This window comes from Diabrotica virgifera, chromosome 3 (genome assembly GCF_917563875.1).
Source record: "Diabrotica virgifera virgifera chromosome 3, PGI_DIABVI_V3a".
In the NCBI taxonomy this organism is placed as follows: Eukaryota; Metazoa; Arthropoda; class Insecta; order Coleoptera; family Chrysomelidae; genus Diabrotica; species Diabrotica virgifera.
In genome coordinates, this window is record NC_065445.1 from 157,572,763 (window position 1) to 157,590,652 (window position 17,890).

The 17,890-nt window shown below is 35.2% G+C and overlaps 1 protein-coding gene across 1 annotated transcript in view; it reads right to left on the minus strand.

Moving 5' to 3' along the window:
- LOC114345298 (uncharacterized) overlaps positions 1 to 17,890 on the minus strand; it is a 436,109-nt gene that overhangs the window by 406,684 nt on the left and 11,535 nt on the right. The window contains exon 6 of the mRNA XM_050647575.1: positions 7,349 to 7,543. Within this exon, the coding sequence (XP_050503532.1) occupies positions 7,349 to 7,543 (195 nt within the window). The remainder of the gene's footprint in view (positions 1 to 7,348; positions 7,544 to 17,890) is intronic.

The following is a 17,890-nucleotide window of genomic DNA, read 5'->3' on the forward strand; positions in this document are numbered from 1 at the left end:
TATCACTTCCTAACCTATTCCTCAATTTCGAGTGAACTAGAGCATATGAAGAAAATAGCCTCTCCACTCCAGCACTGGATGCAACTGCTGAAAATAATTGAGTTAACTGCAACAACTCCGATGAAATAAACTGTTTTTGAGATAGCCACCATGTTAAAGAACTTAAATTGTCTACTGTATTTTTTTCAAACAAATATCGTTTATTAAATGGCGGTGCTAAGGCACGACATGACAGTATCTCGGGCATCACATTTGGGTGAAAATCCGAAATAAATAACAATGCTCTATCAACTTCCACCTCAGTGAGTTTCTGACCTAAGTACTGAGGGTCTAATAAATAAGCTAAATAATGCGCATCTGTTATAGCCATTTGAAAACGTGCTTCTGCTTTATGAAGTTCCAACACGTTGCTACAACCGTTAGGTTGAGCTTCATTTTCACTTTGGAAATAACCCAGTAAGTCCTTCCAAATATCTGTTGCATCTGCTATCTTCTTCTTTGGGTGCCGTCTTCATAGCGAAGGTTGGCGATGACTTCTGCAAAGTCTTCTCTCTGGGCTTTTCTTATTAGACTTTGAAAGTCTAATCCTGTCCATTCTTTGATGTTGCACAGCCAGGTTATTTGTCGTCTACCCGGACCGCGTCTTCCTTCTATTTTCCCTTCCATAATAAGTTGAAGGAAGTTATACCTGTCGTGTCTAAATATGTGTCCAAGATAAGATGTTTTACGTCTCTTGACAATTTCTGTGAGTTCACGTTCTCTACTCATACGCCTTAAAACTTCTTCATTTCTAACGCGGTCGGTCCATGGAATTTTCAGCATACGACGAAATATCCACATCTCAAATCTCTCTAAACGTCGTAACGAGCTGACTGTTAACGTCCAAGCTTCCACGCCGTGCAACAGTACACTATGTACATAACACTTTATCATGCGGTATCGTAGGGACAGATCTAGATTGCGGGCAGTGAGTAACTGTCGCATCTTTAAGAAGGTGTTTCTTGCCTGTTCTATTCTACATTTAATTCTCTTGTTCTTGGTCTAAGGTTTCATGTATCCAACATCCTAGGTACTTAAACTTTTTCACTTGTTCAACGAGATTGTTGTTGACTAGGATGTTTATAACTGGTGTGTGCTTTTTTGAAATTACCATTGTTTTAGTTTTTTTTACATTCACCTTGAGACCATATAGTTCTCTTTCTCGCACTACTTTGGTTAACAGAATTTGTAGTTCTTCTTCACTGACAGCAATCAGTACTGTATCATCGGCGTACCTGATGTTGTTCACGATTTTTCCATTGACTTTTATGCCTTCTTGTGCTTCATCTACAGCTCGTGCGAAAATTTCCTCTGAGTACAAGTTGAATAATAATGGTGATAATATACAACCTTGTCTAACTCCTCTTTGGATGCTTATGGTTTCAATATCACCCATTTCGGTTCTAACAGAGGCGTTTTGATACCAGTAGAATTCACGTATTGTATTAATGTATTCTTTTTTTGCAAGCATCCCATTAGCTGATCATGTTTGACTTTGTCAAAAGCCTTTTCATAGTCTATAAAGCACAAGTAGACATATTTTTGTTGATCCCGACACTTTTGCATGAGAACAATGAAACTGAACAAAGTCTCTCGAGTGCCCATACCGTTTCGAAAGCCAAATTGTTCCGAACCCATATCTTCTTCGCATTTTTTGTAAATTCTGTTATGGAAAATTTTTAAAAAATAGTTTGAGAATATGGGGCATGAGACTTATTAATCGAAATTCGTTACATTTTCTTGCGTAGTTTGATTTAGGTATAGGTACAAACGTAGACGTTAACCATTCTTGTGGAATTGTACCAGTCTTGTATATACTATTGAAGAGTCTTGACAATAGTTCTAAATTGTCTTCTTCCAAAAGTTGTATAATTTCACTATGGACGTAGTCAGGTCCAGAGGCTTTTCCGGTTTTCATATTTTTTAAGGTGTACCTGCTATGGTGCAGGTATTTCTCTGGCATTTATCCAAAGCTCAAAATTGATATTCACTTTAATCAAATTAAAATTTATCCAAATTGGATCTCTCCGCCTTCCTTGACTTGATATATTTATAAACTTAATATAATTTACACTGTATACACTGCAACTATCCACTAGAAATTAAAATAGAACCGAAGATACCAATATGAAATTATATTATAATAAAGCAGAACTTAAAGCTCCCGACCTATCCTGAAAGCTGAAAAACTGAATAGCGAATGTGATTTACATAATATCACGTGGTATAAGGAAACGAAACAGTTAAATACTCGTTGCATGTGCGCGCAGGTCGCGTCTTCGCGGGAATCCCATAGTTGTGCCAGTTGAGGTTTATGGGAATCCAGTGAAATACGTTAAATTATTTTAAAACGTTTTTTTGTTTTAAAACAGTGTTTTTTTGTTTTAAAACAGTGGTTTTTTTTTAGATGAAAAAAAAACTGTTTTAAAACAGAAAACATTGTTTTTAAACAAAAAAAAACATGTTTTTTGTTTTTTTTAAACCAATTTTTGTCCAACCCTGTTTTGTACTCCAATAAATACAGAGTATGGTATAAAACAAAAATCTAATGGGAATTTTTGCTTAATGCGTCTAATTTGTTGAATATTACCCAATAAATTTAACGCTAACGTCTACATTATTGGCAAAATTTTTGGTAAATATTATTCATTTGGTTCACAAAGTATTACTTAATATTAATACAAACTTTTGGTTGTAGGAGGCTAAGTTTTACTACTCACTACTTCTACTATGGCTACTACTACTACTGTTTAACTATGTATTACTAAACCGAACATACCCGTGAGACGGGATGTCAACTGTCAAGGTTAATGTCAACCATTAAAATATTATCTGTTAAAATATAAGTTTGTATTTGGGTTTCAATAAATGATTATAAAGCTTATCCAATTATTAAAATATCCTAGTATATGTGGATACATTAATTTTAAACATGGCACAGTCACACATACATGAACCTGTAAAATTGCCTCCAGATTTCGACTTACAGGGGCAGAATTCCGCTACCACATGGAAGTTTTGGAAAATCTCATTTGAAGATTATCTAGTAGCCACAGGGAAAGATCAGTCTGCCGATAATATAAAGCTGGCAATCCTCAGAAATATAATAGGAGCCGAGTCCGCTAGAATAATGTGCACAATTGCAATCCCTGATGGAACTACTGAGCCCTACAAATACATGATGGAACAGCTAGAGGTATATGTTAATCCAAGAGCCAATGAAGTGTTTGAAAGATACAAGTTTTTAAGCAGAAACCAAAAAGAGGGCGAATCTTTTGAGCATTACCTCACTGAAGTAAAGCACCTGGTGAAATCTTGTAATTTTAATGTAACAGACCCAGATGAAACAACTGAGGAGAAAGCTCTAAGAGACAGAATTGTCATGGGCATTCGTGATACAGTCACAAGAGAAGCTCTACTAAGAATCGACAAGCTAAAGTTAAACAAAGCCATAGAAATTTGCCGTGCAAGTGAAATCAGTAAGAACCAGAACAAAATGTTTGCAGAAGAGAGCATCGCAGAAATTCATGCTATCAAGAGGTTTCGCAAGGATAAACATACAAGCAGAAAACAGCAAGACAAATTTAAATGTAGGCGCTGTCAAACAATGCATGGGCCAAGGAAGTGTCCAGCGTTTGGAAAATCATGTTCACGGTGTGGAATCTTGAACCACTTTGCAGTTGCTTGTAGAGTAAGAAATGTAGAGAATGTGGACAACCAAGAGAAATCCGACAGTGATAGTGATAGTAGTTCTAGTTTAGTGATAAATAATGTTAATGTTTCAGATCAGTCACGGGACCTTTGGGATGAGATTGTTGAAGTAGAGAATTCCAAATTTAAAGTAAAGCTAGACACAGGGGCTGACATTTCAGTAATACCAAACAAAATTTTTAAAAGGATTAACAAGCAGTTTAAGGTATGTAAAAATAAATTTATTGTAAAGGGTTTTGAAGGCACTCGGGCAAAAACTATTGGTATTGTAAGCCTTCATTGTAAGTATAAGAACAAAAATATATATGAAAACTTTGTAATTGTTGAAGGAGCTAACAAAATTTTGCTAGGTGGGCAGGCTTGTGTTGATCTTGGTCTTTTAAAACGAATAAACAGGGTAAATATTAAAAAACGTAACAACAATGTTGAGAAAGATCAATTCATAGCAGACCATCATGAAATATTTTCTGGCTATGGAAGATTTGAAGGGAAATTTAAGATAACTACTACAAAAAATTTCGAAGCAGTCAGTTATCCACCTACAAAGGTTCCATTCGCCATAAAAGATGCTCTAAAAAACGAGCTTGAGAGGCTAGTGCAGAGGAAAGCCATAGTAAAAGTGGATGAGATAGACCCTCGTGCTAGCATAAACCGTATAGTAATTGTTGAAAAAAGTAATGGTACATTGAGATTATGTCTAGATCCACAAAACCTTAATGGTCAAATTATACGAAAACCACAACCAGTCAAGACCATTGAAGAAGTGTGCTCCAATATGATTGGGAAAAAAATATTCACTGTATTTGATTTGGCTGAAGGGTACCACCACTTAGAATTAGATGAGAACTCCTCTTGGAAATGTAGTTTTGCTACACCCTTTGGTATCTACAGATATGTGGTTCTGCCTTATGGGCTTTCAAACTCCCAAGACTTATTCCAGGAACAAGTTGAAAGAAATTTTGAAGACTTAGAAAATGTTCAGATCTTACATGACGACATGATAGTAGTTGGCCGAGATAAAGAGGAACATGATAAAGCAGTTGCACAAGTGTTGTTGTTTGTTTGGGTTTATATGACTGCGGACACTAAATCCATTCGCCAAAACACACAAGTGATAAAAAGAGCCAAAGAAACCGGTGCCAAATTCAATAAAGAAAAATTTCAATACTGCCAGAGGCAAGTAAAATTTATGGGACAAGTATTCTCAGAGAAAGGTATGGAAATAGACCCAGATAGGGTTGAATCTCTTTGTAAATTGGAAAGACCAAAAGACAAAACTGAACTTCAAAGAATAATTGGAAGCTTTAATTATGTTAGAAAATACATCCCGAACATGGCAGAGCATATTAAACCTTTATGTGAACTTTTAAAATCTGACGTAGAATTTAAATGGCTCCCATTACAACAAAAGTGTTTTGAAAACTTAAAAGAAATAATTACTAAATCTCCTGCATTAACGCCATTTGACCCAAAGAGGAAGATTATACTACAATGTGATGCCTCCAAGAATGGATTAGGTTGCTGTATGTTCCAAGAACATGAGAATAAAATTTTAAAACTGGTAGCTTGCGCTTCTAGAAATATGAATGATCACGAAGTGAACTACAGCCAAACAGAGAAAGAACTTTTATCAATTCATTATGGCACCCAAAAGTTCCATGATTTCATTTATAAATCTATTGTTGATGTACAGACAGACCATAAACCAATTATATCTATTATGGCAAAACCTATATGTAAAATTGGATCTGTGAGATTACAACGATTGAGGTTGAAACTTCTGAAGTATTCCTTGAATACATTATATGTTTCAGGTAAAAATATCCATTTCGCAGACATGTTGTCACGTGCTAGTTTAAAAGTGCAGGAAAACGACCCTGAAATGATTGAAATGGTACATTCTGTGAGCAAACATCTACCAATGAGTATTGAGAAACGATCTGAATTAAGAGAATTCACGAGTAAGGATGAAACACTTTCAAAAATTTTTGACTACTACTTCAATGGATGGCCAAAAGAGAATATGCTACCAGCAAATTGCAGACCATACTATAAGCTAAAAGATAGCATCTTCGTTGAAGCTGGTATAGTCTTCCTTGAGGACAAAATTATAGTTCCTACAGCTCTGAGAAAGAATTACATGACAATAATGCATAAAGGACACCTAGGTATAAGCAAAACCATAAATAAGGCAAGAAAAATATTTTATTGGCCCCACCTTAACGACAACATCACAACATTCATAAAAGAATGTAGGACATGTGAAAAGTACTTACCCAAGAATTTCAAGGAACCCATGTTACCTCATTCTGTACCTAAGTTACGATTTAATAAAGTTGCCTCTGATATAGTGGAGTTCGGAGCTAAATACTATCTTGTAACTATAGACTATCTTTCCCATTGGATAGATCTTGCCATTTTAAAAGATAAGACTTCAAATTCTGTAATCAGTGCATTCCAAGATCTGTTCAGTAAATTTGGATACCCACAGTTTTTAATTGCTGACAACTTACCCTTTGTGTCACAGAAATGTTTGAATTATTACCGTGAAAAAGATATAACTATTGCAACATGTACTCCAGAGTGGCACCAAAGTAATGGTCTTGCAGAAAAGGCTGTCAGCATCTCAAAACAAATATTAAGGAAAAGTGTAGAAACAAACACTGATTTTCGTGAATCTGTAATGGAATATAACAATACAGGAATAATTGCACTGCATGCCTCTCCGGCCCAGATTCTTCAAAGCAGGACTTTACGGACTCAACTACCCATAACTAGTAAACAATTAGAACCTCAGATACAGAAAACAACATATGGATTGCTGTGCAAACAACAAGGGAAGGTGAAAATACATTATGATAAAACAGCACGTAAAGCAGTAACTGAGTTTAAAAAGGGTGATAAGGTAGTAGTGAAAAGTAGAAGGGATGAAATATGGCACAAAGCAGTGGTTATTGAAAAAGCTAAGGAACCAAGATCATACTGGGTCAGAAAAGAGTATAACAATAGAATAGTTAGGCGCAATACAAACCAAATGAAACACTCGATAACAAAATCCCAAGCTAGTGAGCTGCTACTAGAACCTGAGTTTTACCCTGACTTAGCTCAAGCCGATAATCTATATGCCCAAAAGCAAAACATTGTCGTAAGACATAAACAAAATAATTTACATAAACAGAACAATGTAAACACACACCCAAATGGCAGTGACATAACAAAAAATAAACAGAATCATGACCACCATCACGATCCTCACAGTACTGCCAACTTAGGAATTAGTAAGCCCCCAAAAACATCTATAAATACTTCAAACAATCTTAGCCCCAAAAGGACCAACAGCTCAAAATCAGGTCGTCTAATCAAACCCCCCCATAGAATGGACCTTTGAGGGGAAGGTGTTTAACTATGTATTACTAAACCGAACATACCCGTGAGACGGGATGTCAACTGTCAAGGTTAATGTCAACCATTAAAATATTATCTGTTAAAATATAAGTTTGTATTTGGGTTTCAATAAATGATTATAAAGCTTATCCAATTATTAAAATATCCTAGTATATGTGGATACATTAATTTTAAACTACTACTACCTGCTCACCTACAATCTGAGCTTCATCAGTGGTCGGTAACATTGAAGCAATAGTGGATAAAGGAGGTTCGGGCGTTAAAGGTGGTTTTTCGTTGACTCCTGGTATGCTTAAACCTCCTTTATCGATTGGTGTGTTGTTATCGAAACTTCTTCCGCTCGATTCTACTGCTTGTGGTAATTCTGACTGATGACCTATGATACCAGCTAAAACATATATTATCGTATAAGTTGTGTAACAGAAGACTACCTTAAACAAGAGACACGAAAAAAGAACAAACCATGGATGACAGAAGAAATTTTAAACATGATAGACGAAAGAAGAAAATACAGAGGTAAAAATGAAACAACATACAAGCAAGTACACAAGAATATCATAATAAAGATCCAAAAAGCCAAGGAAACCTGGCTAAGTGAAAGATGCCAAGAAATTGAAGAGTTGGACCAAAGGCATGATACTTTCAACCTACATAAAAAAGTAAAAGAAGTCGCTGGAATATTGAAACAAACACCTACGTCCAGTGGCTTAGCGTAGTGGGGGGCGGCAAAATTTAACAATAAATAATAAAAATATTTTGTAAATATTTGAACCATTTTATATTTTTATCTTCTTTTTCTTCATGTACCATGTCCTTTCAGAACGTTGGTTACCATCATAGCTATCTTAATTTTATTCACTGCCACCCTAAATAGCATGCTTGTATCAACACCATACCAATCTCGCAAGTTCTTCAACCATGAGGTTCTTCTTCGTCCTGGACTGCGTTTGCCTGCTATTTTTCCTTGCATAATATTTTGTAGCAGTGGCGGTTGGTATATAAGTGCTGCGGAGCTGCAGAACCACCAAAATAATCCAAACAAAATTACTTTGAAAATTAAATAAAAAATATCACTACTTATAAAATCTAAATTCATTTAGATGGTTTTCGTGCATGGCCGCCTTTATTTTAATCTGTCGTCCGTCGCATCTCATGGCGATAGCAAGTCCCACTTATTTGACCGGACCGGTGCTACTCCGAGCTGTGAACTGTTAAAGATATCCCCGATAACACCCGCTCAACCCTCGCCTACACTTTTCAGGCGACGACTGAAAGCAATATTTGAGCTGCATTTGTCGCAGTTCGAACTAGTGTGTAGAAACCTATGTTTATTGTAATTTTAAATAATCGGTGATCGCGACGCGACGACTGTTAAAATAAGTTGTCCTGCACGTAATTCGGTATTTATATTAAGTATATGAGAATAAAAGTGCTGTTCAGGATGGATGTTATTTATAATTTGATTAATGTTAAGAGATTCTTTAAATATTCTTATGACGAAAAACTAGAATTAAAATGCAAAGGACGTCCTTTGCCGGATATTAAAATCGAAAAAGAAGGATCAAGCCGAGGGAAAAATTACAAACGACAATTTAATTGCGATATTTATACGAGAAATAGTTGGATATGTGGCTGCAACAGAAAAAACGCTCTTTTCTGTTTTCCTTGTGTACTCTTTGGAGGTGATAAGTCATGGACGCAAGTTGGTGTAACAGACTTAGTACATTTAAGTGATAAAATAAAAAAGCACGAAACTTCTAAGCATCATTTGCACAATCAAATGGAATATGCTTTATTAGGCTCCGTGAATATTAAAGAACAGTTAGATTCTGCATACTGGATAAATATTCAAAAATTCAATGAAGCTGTAACAAAAAATAGGTATGTTCTCTCAAAAATTATAGACTGCATAAAATTTTGTAGTGTTTTCGAATTGGCGCTTCGGGTACACGACGAGACACAAACATCCGACAATCCTGGAATTTTTCGCGGCCTCATAAATTTTACTGCTGAATTGGATAGAACTTTAGCACAACACTTGGAAGAATCGACGGTTTTTAAGGGCATTTCTAAAGAAATTCAAAATGATATTTTGGACTGCATGTTGGAATTATGCCAGGATAAAATTTTGGAGGAAATTCGGGAATCTCCATATCTAGCTGTCATGGCCGACGAGACTACAGACATTTCAGAAAAATCACAAATGGTTGTAGTATTTAGATATTGTCGAAATGGAGCACCGGTAGAACGATTTTGGACATATTTGGTACCTTCAAAATTAAATGCAGATACTTTAAGCAAAAACATTTTCAGTGTTTTTGCAAAACTCAAATAATAAACTAATTGCTCAGAGTTATGATGGGGCAGCGGTCATGTGTGGACAGCACGCAGGAGTTCAAGCCAGAATCAAAGAAAAATATCCATTTGCTCATTTTGTATACTGTTACGCGCATCAATTAAATTTAATAATGTCTAAGGCTTGTTCCGAAAACTCTCAAGTTAGACTTTTTTTTGGAAATTTAAATGAAATCCCTACCTTTTTTAAAAATTCGCCACAACGAGTGGCAGTTTTAGATAAAATCGTCCAAAAGAAAATTCCTCATGGCGCTCCAACTCGCTGGAACTTCAATATTCGAACTGTTAATGTTGTGTTTGAACATCGATCTTCTTTTATCGAATGTATGGAAGAAATAGAAGAATCGTTTGATAAGGCAGCTGTCTGTAGTTCAGCGTCTTCCATTCGAAGAATACTAGTGGATCAAAATTTTGTTTTTTGGTTAACATTTTTCCATCGCATAATGCCACAAGTAGACGTTTTGTATAATGCCCTTCAAATGACTAAAACGGATCCTTTGGAAATCAATAAAAATGTGACAGATTTCGAAAGATACATGAATTCAGTTAGAAATTCAATAGATGATACCATTGACCAAGGTTCTAGTTTATGCGTTGAACCATTACCAACTAAAAAGTTACGGAAGGATAACAGTCCAGTAGATCATCGGAGAGCATCTATCGAAGTTTGTGATATAATCATAAATTGTGCAAATGATAGATTTGCTTTTAAAAATCACCTACTTGCAACTTCATTGCTTTATCCTGAGCAATTTGATAATTATTGTGCTAATTTCCCAGATGATAATTTAAGCCTGACTTGCGCGTCATATCCAAATTTAGATTGGAAGCGCTTGAAGACTGAATTATCTGTTATTTATTTTAGAAGAGACTGTAGAGACATTAATGGGGCAATACCTTTTTTAAAATTTTTAATTGAAAATAATTTAACAGAGCCTTTTCAAGAAACTGTAAAACTGCTTCAAATTCTAATTACAGTGCCCATGAGTACGGCAGAAGCTGAAAGGTGCTTTTCGAGTTTAAAACGGATTAAAACATTCTTGAGAAATTCCATGACTGAAGACCGACTTGTAGCATTAACCATGTTGTCAGTAGAAAAAACACTTATAAAAGAAATACCAAACTTTAATGAAAAAGTTATAGACAAGTTTGCTTTAAAAAAAAATAGACGAATCGAGCTTATTTACAAAAAAAAATAAAATATTTGGCTCTGTGTGTAGTTAGTTCGTAAGACCCTATAATGCAATTATTGTTGTGGCGATTTTGTTTGTAGTGTTTTTTCGTTTGCATTCCTTAGTTTCGCGTATTTATCGATAAAATTCTACTAAAAACATAAACTATAAAACAATTACTAGTGTGCCATAATGTACCATTGCTATTTTTGATATAATTGGATTTATCTTCAATTTGAAAAGAAGAAAATCGGTAAGTTCTTTATTATTTTTTAATAGATATATAATGAATAAATATATGGTGTAAAATATCAAACTAAAAGCCTCGTTGTAAAATACAACGATTAAAAGATATTGAATTAAAAAAAAACTAAAAAATACTGCAGAACTACCAAATTTTTGAGTCACCAGCCGCCACTGTTTTGTAGCAACCTATATTTGGGACCTCTCATTACATGTCCGAAGTACTCCAGCTTTCTCTGCTTGATGCTTTTTATGATCTCAGTAGTCTTGCTGAGACGTTCTAGTATTGTGGAGTTTCGAATCTTCTCCACCCAGGAAACTTTTAAAGTTCTTCTATAGCACCACATTTCGAAAGCCTCGAATGATATTTTTATCGCAACTACAAATTCGGACCGATTGAAAAGAGCACGGAATTTTTCATTACATACTTATTTTGTGACGAATTCGGGGAATTCCTTTTCTTTGAATGATATTTTGTAGCGAATTTTAATATTTTAATAATGTTCCGAATATTTTTCAGAGTTGCTATAAGCAATGCCAGCTGTGACAGGAGTTTTTCAAAATTGAAAATGATTAAAAATTATTTAAGAATCGAAAATGAGTACTCTAAGACTAACTAATTTGGCTATTTTGTCTATTGAGCAAGAGGTGTGTGATGCGATAAACATTGATGGTGCAATAAAAGACTTTGCTCTTAAAAAAAAATAGACGTATACATTTTTATTATTTTTATTTTTTATTTTTTTTATAATAAAACTAAAAATATAACATTATAGTATCGTTCTAGTTCTAATTAAAACTTGATTTTATTTAATTTTGTCGATCTTCAAGGTGCACCTAATCTTAAGTGATAGGTACCTAAGTTATATCAATGTATCTAATTGGCTAAAGTAAAAGAATTTTTGTATTAATAAACGTGATTGTAAAACTTATATGAACTTTTTTTATTTAAAATCCAACCTGTATAATGCAAAATAATGATGACTGTTCTCGCCGAAAAGTTCTCTATAATTAATGTATGTAATGTTATACAATAAATTAAAATACCTAAATAAGAGGGCGACAAAATTGTCTTGCCCCCCGGGCGGCCGACACTCACGCTATGCCACTGCCTACGTCTTTCATAGAAGATAAACATGGGAACCCGCTACTGAACATAGAAGATCAAATAGGTAAATGGAGAGAATACGTGTAAGAGATGTTTCAAGACCAAGAAAGGATGAACATTTATATACAGGAGGCGTCGACTGGACCTTATATCAGAAAGGAAGAAATTATCAAAGCAGCAAAGCAATTAAAAAACAGAAAAGCTGTTGGGGAAGATAATATCCCAATTGAAATAGACGAACACATCGAAGTGATGGAAGATATATTTAACAAAATATACAAAACAGGCATAATACCAAATGATTGGCTTATATCGGTGTTTATACCACTACCAAAGAAGAGAAACTCCAAGAAATGTGAAGACCATAGGATTATTAGCCTGATAAATCATATGCTGAAGCTTTTCCTACGAATAATCCACAATAGAGTATATATAATAAACTAGACGAACGCACTGGTCAAACTCAATTTGGTTTAAAGAATGGCTTCGGAACAAGAGAAGCACTTTTTTCAATACGTGTGCTAGTTGAAAGTTGTAGAGATGTCAATTCTGATGTATACTTGTGTTTTATAGACTTTCAGAAACCTTTTGACCTGGTGAAACATGACTATCTAATAGATATTTTAAGGTCATGTAACATCGACGATAAAGACTTAAGCAGAGGCGTAGCTACCGCCGTATCATCAATTATACGGGGCCCCCGACATACAGGGGCCCCCGACATACAGGGGCCCCAAACCGGCGCGGCGTGTCGAAACAAAATTCCATTTACAAAAATTGAAAAAAAGCATTCTACAATTATTTCACTATTAAAATGCTTGGAAACAGTGTATGTTGTTTGGATATCAACATTTTGGTGTAGTGGATTCTTTATCTATACCTATATATAAATCATATTTATCTATTATCTATTCTCTGCCCCATAAGAACTTAGCTTTTTTCCAGCTACCTCTCAATGTCAATTCCGTTGGCTGTGTGTGATCTATTGCACCTATAATGTATAATGCGAAATTGCAGTTTTTGTAATCGCTTTTTATTTGAATATTTGAAACAGTGTGTATTGTTTGGGTATATTTTCGTATAATCTGTTCTTTATCTATAATTGCATTTATGTATATCTACCTACACTTCTCCAAGAAATTAACGCACCATTTTAAAAATTGGTCATTTTTAATGTCTCATATCTGCTAAACCTGTTTTCGATTTAAGTGATTTTTTTAATATATATGTTATAGTCGCATTCTTGAACAATATCGTTGTAATAATATTGTTGCTAGACAGGTAAATTGTCATTGTGTACCGGCTGTATACCAATCAAACTGTGATTTTTTCTCAAAGTTCGCGTCACCCTAAAAATATGAAATTAAATATAAAAAATATGAAATTAAAACCCAAATATAGGGTCATGTTTTTTTTTTAAATTCTGTTTTTCGATTCATTCGCTTACGTTGGATAATAAAAAAGTTAGGTAATACTTTAACCACTAGCCTTATTTTTCATCAATACAGGGTATTTTTAAATAAGTATGGCTAACTTTAAGGGTTAATTCTGCATGAAAAAATAATGACACTTTGCTTTATAAACGTATGTTCGAGATAGGGGGTGTTGAGAATTTTCTTACAAACTGACGATTTATTTATTGCTCTAAAACCGGTTGATATATGCCAATGAAATTTGGTGGGTTTCAAGGTAGTTATTGGGCATTTTTTAATATACAATTAAGAATTTTATGCTCACCATTTGTGCACATAAGGGTCATGTTACCAGTATGCGCGCCAATGGTGAATATTAAGGTGTAACTGCCACAACCTCGGCAGTTAAATCTAAGCAAAAAAGAAAAGAAGTCAAACCTTCAGAGGCGCAAAGCTCTAAAGTAGCGCCAAAGAAGGTTAAGACTTCGACCAAAGATAGGCTCCCCCTAAGGATGATAAGTCAAGGGAAGGAGCAAAAGAAGGAAAAATCCAGGAAGAAGTCCGCACCGACTTGCAGGGGAGTGCTACAGACCCGCCCAGAAGGCTAGAAGCCACTGAGCGTGTGGTCTCTCCCATGGAAGGGGTAGAGGACACGGGAAAACCCGAAAGATAGCCTTCAATTTAGAGGAAGGCAGAATAAAGATCCTGCAGGTCAACCTACATCATGCCAAATCTGCGTCGGCGGTTTTGTGCAGAAGGTTTGATATGAAAGGCCTGGACTTGGCCATACTGCAGGAACCATGGCTCCACGGAGGGAGAGTTGCAGGCTTGAAGCCGCAACAAGGTAAGTTATATACGATGCGAAAGGAGAGACACCTCGAGCATGCATTGTATATGGCAACGAAGTAAACTGTACACTGATTCCGGATCTTTGCTGCGGAGACTTTGTTACAGGTATTCTAACCGCTTCCACCGAGGAAGGTAGTAAAAGATGGTTGGTCTGTTCTGCCTACTTCGCTAGAGAGAAGGTCTTCCGCCCAGGCATAGTAGAGGACGTTATAACCTACAGTCGAAGGGAGAACCTTCAACTAATACTGGGATGTGATGCCAATGTCCACCATCTGGCATGGGGGAGTACGAACATCAATAGTCGAGGTGAGTCTTTATTACAGTTCATCTTAAGCATGGGTTTAGAAATAGCCAATATAGGAAATAAACCTACCTTCATTACGGCCACGCGCAGAGAAGTCTTAGATGTAACACTTTGCAGTGAAAAAACGTACGATACTATAAAGAATTGGCATGTGTCAGAGGAACCTTCATGTTCCGATCATAGGCACATTCGATTCGATTTAGCTACTTCGATTCGAATGGTGGCAAGATTCAGGAACCCGAGAGAGACGGATTGGGAAGGCTATAGAGGCTCACTCGAGAAGTCTCTCGAGGGAGGAATCGGCACCATAAGAGATAGGGAAGATCTCGAGCTGGCAGTTGAAACGGTGAGCGGAGTTGTTCTGGTTGATATATGCCAATGAAATTTGGTGGGTTTTAAGGTAGTTATTGGGCATTTTTTAATATACAATTAAGAATTTTATGTTCACCATTTGTGCACATAAGGGTCATGTTACCAGTATACGCGCCAATGGTGAATATTAAATTCCTAATTGTATATCAAAAAGGCACAATAACTACCTCATAAAACACACCAAATTTTACTTGCATATTCGTCAGATTGTAAGAAAAATTTTAACACCCCCTATCTAGGAGAGGAAGCTTTTGAAGACATAGGTACGTTTATAAAGCAAACGCAAACTGTCATTATTTTTTCATGTAGAACTACCCCTTAGAGCTTGCCATATTTATTTAAATACACCCTGTATTGACGAAGAACAAGGCTATTTGTTAAAGTACCTAACTTTTTTATTATCCAACATAAGAATGAATTATTCAAAAGCGAATGAATCAAAAAACAGAATGCTAATAAAACATGAGGATATAATAAAATAAAAAAATCAGAATGTAATTCCGTACAGATTGGCACTAAATTTTTATCTAAGTTTAAGTGAATACAAAAGATATTTTCAAGAAAGTATCCAAATCATATAAGGGGATCATTGTTTAAATAATTAAAAAGGGGTCATTTTTGCACAATATTTAATTTTTTTTACTGCTGCGGTAATTCACGCTTTTATGAAGATCTTTACGATTTTTTCTACAAAGTTGAATAATAAAGCTTTCACTTAAGATTTACTTAATTAAATTTGACCCTTATTTATTTAAATAACTATATGAATGAGCCTTAAAGGGCCGTAGTAATACATCAAGTACATAACTCCAAGAAAAAAAGAAGAAGAAAAAACGACAAAAAAGTTTGTTAATTAGTGAAAAATTCCCAGGAACCCGATTATCGAAACTGCATTTAAAAATGTTTAATCCCAGCGACGTTATTCAAAAAAGAAGTAATAAAGAAATTAGAATAATAATTTTTAAATGCCATTTAGAGATTAATTAAAATTTGAATTTATCAATACATTTATTGAAAGTATACATAAAATTAAAAATAATGATACCTTATACAGGTGTATATTCTTTTGGCAACAACCGCGTTTTTGCAATTGAAAATATAGTTACATTTAATAAACAAATTTAATATTAAGCAATATTTTTTGCTTAATAGTAAATTTAATAAATTAATTATTAATAAATTTAAATTTGAGACATCAAAAATGACCCATTTTTAAGGTGGTACGTTAAGTTCTTGGAGAAGTGTATTTACTCGCCGCTCGCCGTTATAACAAAAGAACAGAGCTTCTTTGTTTAAGCTTATTTTCAATGTCCATTCGTCCTTGGATTGAAAAAACTGAATCTATTTTCAAACAATGAGTCTCCACAATTCAAATCTATTTTTGACTTTGGTTTATTAGAGTTTATTAGGTTTATTATTATTATCTATATTTGGGTGTTATACGCAGAACTTATTAGTTCATACGGTTGTATTATGTAATGTGCAATTTATTTAAATTTTGCAATATATTGTTTTGCTTTATTCCATTATCTTTTATTTTGTACTAATATTGACGATTTATGTAATTTCAGTAAAGTGTATTTGTTTTTGTTTTTTTTTTTTGGCTTTTTGTAAGCCTTGCCCATAAAATTGTAAAATTTTCAGTGACAATAAAACATATTTCTATTCTATTCTATTCTATACAAGCGTTTTTGCTTCTTTTGTCGCGGGGGAAAAGGGCCCCGCGACAAACTTTGATATGGGGCCTCCGTGGGGTTAGCTACGCCACTGGACTTAAGGATCATTTCAAACCTCTACCACAGTATAAAGAGGGGCAGTAAAACCTCTTACATGCCGGCACTTTGATCTCAAGAAGTAATACCGGCAGTATGCAATTGGTAATTCACTAGTGGTGGATGCGGGTTTTCCCTATTAAAACCCGTACGTTTCTACGCTACTAGCAATTCGAGAGTGGGGCAAAAGCGACTGGGAACATTGCGCGGTCGCCATGCGCGACTAAAGATTTTACTTCCAATTTTTCGGAGAGTGGTTCTACTGTCCCTCTACCAAGAACAAAAGGCTAAAATCAGAATAAAAAGCGAAACATCTGGAAAAATCAATATCGAGAAGGGAGTAAGAGAGAGATGTGTTCTGCCACCTTTGCTGTTCAATGTTTACTCTGAGAAGATATTTAAGAAAGCTTTGGAAGGCACCTCGGATAGTATAATTATAAACAATGTATAAATGACCTGCGATACGCTGATGACACGGTCATTTTGGCAGATAATAGTGAAGCACTGCAACGCCTAATGGACCTAAGAACGACAGCCTGTAGAGAATTTGGAATGAAATTAAACACAAAGAAAACAAAAACGATGGTCATCAGCAAGCACCAAAACAGAAGGGTGAAGGTCAATGTCAAACGGAACACATCTGGAAAGAATAACAAGAATAACGTACCTTACCTTGGAAGTAACCTTGATGAAACTTAAGACCACTCGTTAGAGATAAGAACACGTCTGGAAAAGGCACGCACAGTGTTTTAAAAAATGCAAAAAGTTTTATGCAACCGCCAGCTGGATATCTCATTGAGAACTAGAATACTTAAGTGCTATGTTTTCTCCACCTTGCTCTATGTTGTTGAAGCCTGGACAATGACAGAAGCAACACAAAAAATAATCCAAGCATTCGAACTCTGGTGCTACCGTAAATGCCCTGAATATCCTATATGAGCCATACGACAAATGCAGAAGTGTTGCGGAGGATGAACAAGGAAAGAGAGCTTATGCTTGTAATAAAAGAACGGAAAACACAATATTTTGGTCACATCGTAAGAAATCAAAAGTACGAACTGCTTCAACTTATAATCGAAGGCAAAATTAATAGCAAAAGCGGACCAGGAAGAAAACGCAACTCTTGGCTTAAAAACCTACGACAATGG